This window comes from Octopus bimaculoides, chromosome 7 (assembly GCF_001194135.2).
Source record: "Octopus bimaculoides isolate UCB-OBI-ISO-001 chromosome 7, ASM119413v2, whole genome shotgun sequence".
Lineage (NCBI taxonomy): Eukaryota > Metazoa > Mollusca > Cephalopoda > Octopoda > Octopodidae > Octopus > Octopus bimaculoides.
Window position 1 is genome coordinate 11,570,373 of NC_068987.1, and position 5,669 is coordinate 11,576,041.

The 5,669-nt window shown below is 37.7% G+C and overlaps 1 protein-coding gene across 1 annotated transcript in view; it reads left to right on the top strand.

Moving 5' to 3' along the window:
- LOC106882390 (microtubule-associated proteins 1A/1B light chain 3A) overlaps positions 1-5,669 on the top strand; it is a 17,144-nt gene that overhangs the window by 4,761 nt on the left and 6,714 nt on the right. Inside the window, exon 2 of the mRNA XM_014933052.2 lies at positions 5,444-5,499. Coding sequence (XP_014788538.1) covers positions 5,444-5,499 — 56 coding nt within the window. The remainder of the gene's footprint in view (positions 1-5,443; positions 5,500-5,669) is intronic.

Consider the following 5,669-nt stretch of genomic DNA (forward strand, 5'->3'; position numbering starts at 1 on the left):
TATATATATATATATATATACATATATAATGTATGTGTATATGTATGTATATGAGTATGTACATATGTATGTATATATGCATGTATATATGTGTGTGTATGTATGCATATGTATATATGTGTATGTATATATGTATGTATTATATATATGTATGTATAAATGAAATTGGGTGATAGTCAAGCTTTTCTCAAGTACCAATTAGTGAAGCAAATTGTTTCAACTAGGAATTAGAAACAGGCTGGTTACTCACTTGTCTCTGACAACTGTCTACACAATCATCAAACTGAACTGCTCTATGGTCATTCAGTCTGCTAAAAATAGCTGCCAAAGTTCCTTCAAATCACACATTACCCATGGCCAAACAACTCGTATCCTATTCATCAGTCGTCATGATCAGGGTTTGATGAAATTCATTGAGACAGATTTTCTAAACCCAACGCCCTTTCTGTTACCCTCCTTCACCTGTTGCCAGCCCTTACCTGTTTTCCAAGCACAGTAATATTTCTCTCATCGCTGGATGTGGTTCTCATGCAAGACTGGATACAAACAGTACCACTTGTATTGGCTGTGACACTCACTGAGGGGTTTATTTGGCATGCTGAAAGCAGAATTCTGCTATTAAGCTGCTATTAATTTAAATCACTTTATCACAAGAAGTTTGTATCAAAACCAAAGATGGCTTGGTATCAAAAGGGGTTAACTCTTTTGTTATCATATCTCTCTTGGAATACACTGCACTTGTCTCAGTTAATTTTGAAAATAATGAAAAATTCAGTTAAATAGTGAAGTAACTTTGTTGTCATTAAGCAGTTGTTTTGGACATAAATCAACACAAAATTTTTGATGGAAGGTTTTGGTTTAGATTAATTCAAATCAGGATGTTTTATAGAAACAGGTCAGTCACAGATGTGTGAGTAATTCATGCTTTGTTATACAAGCTTTTATGTTGACCTATAACACCAGCATGACTGATTAAAAACTTCTTCTGGTAGGCTATTAGCTTGCTAGTAGTGTTCTAAAGTTGATTGTATTGAGTGTGACTGGTGTTTTATCACTTTGTATCCTGTTACTGTAGCAAAAATAATTCATGCCTCAATGTTTCAATTCTACTAACTATAAATAGTTACCTTCTCAAAGTATAAAGGAGGAGCAGTAGGGACCATATGTAGACCCCTCCTCCATTGGTCATGAATGATCATAGGACTGCATTTAGAAAGTTCCCCTCTGAGGCACAAGTCTGAGCAATTGCCCATGCATACCAGCATCCCTTCTCCATGCCACCGATGTTATCCAAGAGAAAGGCAAAGACTGATACAGCTTGGCACCAGTGACGTTGTAACTCATTTCTATAGATGAGTGGACTGGAATAAAAGTGAAATAAAGTGTCTTGCTCAAGAACACAATTCACAGCCTGGTTTGGAAATTGACCTCTGAGCCTTGTGCCTTCACCATATAGTTGAGAACTATTTCAGTTGTTGGACCCTTTTGATATTAACCTACCTGAGACCACATTTGGTTCTATGATACAAACTGTTTAAAACCTTCCATCAAAATTCCATGTTTCAAATATGTAGTTGCAAGGCTCCAATAAAGGATGCTCTTCAATGTACAATCAGCAACACTCCTTTCAAGCATCAGGTCATGGGAAACAGCAAGACCTCATAGTTGTATCCACACGTAAGATCTCTCCAACTCCTGGTCAGTAAAGGACTGCTACCCTACAATCGCTCCAAATGCACATCTGCCTCTTGCATACACCCGTAAGAAAGGGGCTGTCTTGAACCCTTTGCTTCTTGATGTGACATTAGTTCCTCTCCCTTCCAGTCCCTTTGTGACTTCACTTCCTCTCTCTTCTGGTCCCTTCGTAATGTCGCTTCCTCACCTTTCTGGTCACTCATCCTTCCTCCACAAAACACCAGCTTAATATTGGTTTCAAATTTTAGCACAAGGCCAGCAATTTTGGAGGAGAGGTAAGTCAATTACATCAACCTCAGTACTCGACTGGTACTTAATTTATCGACCCCAAAAGGATGAAAGGCAAAGTCGACCTCGACGGAATTTGAACTCAGAACGTAGTGGCAGACGAAATACCGCGAAGCATTTCGCCCGGCGTGCTAACGATTCTTATTTCTTTACTGCCCACAAGGGGCTACACACAGAGGGACAAACAAGGACTGAGGACTGGTGAACCAGATGGCTGTACCAGGCTCCAATCTGATCTGGCAGTGTTTCTACAGCTGGATGCCTTTCCTAACACCAACCACTCCAAGAGTGTAGTGAGTACTTTTACGTGCCACCGGCACGAGGGCCAGTCAGACGGTACTAGCAACAGCCACGCTCAAGTGGTGTTTTTTTTTACGTGCCACCTGCACAGGAGCCAGTCCAGCGGCACTGGCAATGATCTTGCTCGAATGTTTTTTTGGCAATGACCACACACACACACATTAAGAATAAGTTGGTTCCTATAGTCTACTTTTGTAACCTAGTTTGTTGCTATCAATCATTCCTTTTTCAGTTTGATGATGATATGGGCATTCATTCTATTATCAGCTGGTTGTCTTGTTTTTCTTAATCATTTGAAATTTTTGTTCACCATTGAACTTCAAACTTTTCTTTCTAATTGGTTTAGAGTAGAACTCATTCTGATAAGAGATTTACGACTGGATTAGTATAATTGATCTGACAAGAAATCAACTTAATTAATCACACTATAAATATTTTATCTGCAATATCTTTGTTAAAGTAGATTAAAGTGGATTTATCTTTGATCTAACGATAAAAAATTATTGTGGAGTGATAGTCTAAATATTGTCGTTGCATTTTAGTTGTTATTTAACCCCAGCTCAGCCTGAATCCAGCAAATCCATGATCAAAGGTAATCCAGCTGTGGCCACATGATATAATTTTATTTTAGTGAGATTTGGGTACAGTTTCTAGAGGATCAACTGACTATCAAGGCTCCGCATTGGCTCAGTTGAGCAGGGATATATTTTATATTTGGGGGCTATCTTACAGTAGGCGCTGGATTTATGCTTGAAGAGAAGGGGCCAAAACAGAATAGGCTTCTTGTTGTAAAGTAGTTACATGCAGGGTGGGAGTGACCAGTCTGGAGCTGGAAAGGGATAATGTAAGGGTGATGAAGTGTCGTCGTGAAATCTTAAAGTACACAGTGAGTAAAAATATGTGGGTGGGTAGATGTTATATATATACACACATACACAACTGGCTTCTTTCAGTTTCCATCTTCCAGATCCATTCACAAAGCTTTGACTGGCTAGGGCTATAGTAGAAGACACTTGCCCGAGGGGCCACACAACAGGACTGAACCTGGAGCCTTATGGTTGGAGAGTAAGCTTCATACCACACAGCCATGCCTGTACCTGTATAAAATAAATTAACAAAATTAATAATTAGATGTTGGTAAAGCTGATTAGTACCTGTGCTTTTTAAAATTAAAATGAAAGGATTTTTGTGAGGTGACTGTTTTATGCCATTCTAAATGGGTTTACATTTAAATACCCTTCAAGAGTGTTGTTAAGCCTTGTAGCATAAATTTTTGCAGTGACTTGTTTGATGCTAGTTTTTGACACTAGTAGCAATAGAACAATGATATTGTATATGACTGAATGACACTGTAGACTTTATAAATATAGTTATAGTTTCATTTTATTAGTGATGTTTATATAATCTCTAATATTGTAATGTCAGAGTGTGACTATGATAATCAAAAAAGATCTATGATGACTGATGATGTACGTGATTTCAACAGATGGATTGTATCATTCTGCTGATGACATGTTCTGTGTCTGCTTTCATTTGGTTTTGACAGCTGGATGCCCTTCTTAATGCCAACCACTCAACGGAGTGTAATGGATGCTTTTTATGTGACACTAACACTGGTGAAGTTGCCAAGTGCCCTTAAGATGAGATGCCTTAACTGCGTGGAATAAGAAACTATGATAGAAGGAGAGGGTCAGGAGTTTTGCTGAAGAAGAGAATACATGACTTGCCCACTTGGAAAGAGAGAGGGAGGGAAGGAAAGAGATGTGAGGTCCAGGTACAATGTGAATATGTGACAAAATAGGATAGAAGAGCAGTAAAGGTGGATGTGTAGATAAGTGCACCGAGAGAAAATAGTGTGACAAATGGTGAAAGATGGGATATGATATGGACACACACACATAAAAGACAGGGAATTGTACAAGGTCTGGTCAAAATGTATCAAGACTGTTGCTATGATAACAGAGCTAAAGTATGCTAAGTGAAGTCTCTTGGCACAGATTGACTTTGAATTCTGTTGCTCACGCACACTAAGTTATAACATTCTTCATTTCTGTTCATAGTAGTGCTTGGAAGTAAAGTGTGTAGAGTGTGGTCATCTCAAAAAGAAGTTCAGGTTTCAGCTGTGTAGGATCTCCGTGATTGTATTGTGGAAGACAAAAACTATTTAAAAAATTGTCATAACAGGTGAGAAATCGTGGGTCTATAGCTATGACCCTGAAATCAAGGCTCAGTCTTTGAGGTGGAAAACCCTAACAAAATTTCAAGATGCCGAGGAAATCCGAGACAATGCTATGAGACAGCTACTTGGAAATGATGCTGGATAAAGTGTATGACTTCAGAAGGGGACTACTTCAAAGGAGATTAAATGTCAAATTGATATTGTTGCTATTATGTTAAACTGTCTTATGTCCAAATTTGGCCAAATATGTTTTTTTCCACATTTTTGCTTGCAATAGCCGGATCTTTTGGTCAAACTATATTGTATCTCTAGCTGCTTCAGATGCCAAGATGTCAAAGTATAGTATAATGGTTTTGCTATGGAATGGTGAAACTATTTTTTCGTTTTCTGAAAAAGCAATGTTTTGGACTTACGACGTTTTTGCATAATAGCAACACCACAATTCCTGAACTCATCCATGAAAATCCACAGACATATATAGAAATTGTAGTTTTTACCTGTAAATTTGGATTTTTATCCCTAATATTATTATCATATAAATTGTTGCTATTATGTTAAACTGTCGTATGTCCAAATTTGGCCAAATGTGTTTTTTTCTAGATTTATTTTTGCTTGCAATAGCCAAGCTTTTGGTCAAACTATTGTATCTCCAGCTGCTTCAGATGCCAAGATATCAAAAATCTATCAAATTGTAGTACAATGGTTTTGCTATGGAATGGTGAAACTTATTCCGTTTTCTAAAAAAGCAACATTTTGGACTTATGACACATTTGTATAATAGCAACGATATGTGTTGGAGTTTTCTTTTTATAGCACCAATCCAGACACTTTATGATCAGACTTCATATATAAACAGATACTTTCATGCTACTTCTTTCCCATGTTGAAATAACCATTAATTGATTCTTTGGTCATAATAGCATGTGTCTCCGCTGTCGTTATTATTTATTTATTTAATCATTTATTGATATATTTTTGCAGCTCAGAGAGTAAAGGACATAGAAGCTATTCGACAGGAACATCCAGACAAAATACCTGTAAGTTGTTGCCATTGTTTTTTTTTTAGTTGTTGTTTTGACCCAGGTAAGTTCAGGCTGGTTGGACAGAGTTATGCTTATAAGTGTCCTGGACATTCTTTTCAGTCATTGTGGCCATGCTGGGGCACCACCTTGAAAGGTTTAGTTGAACAAACCAGCCCCTGGTACTT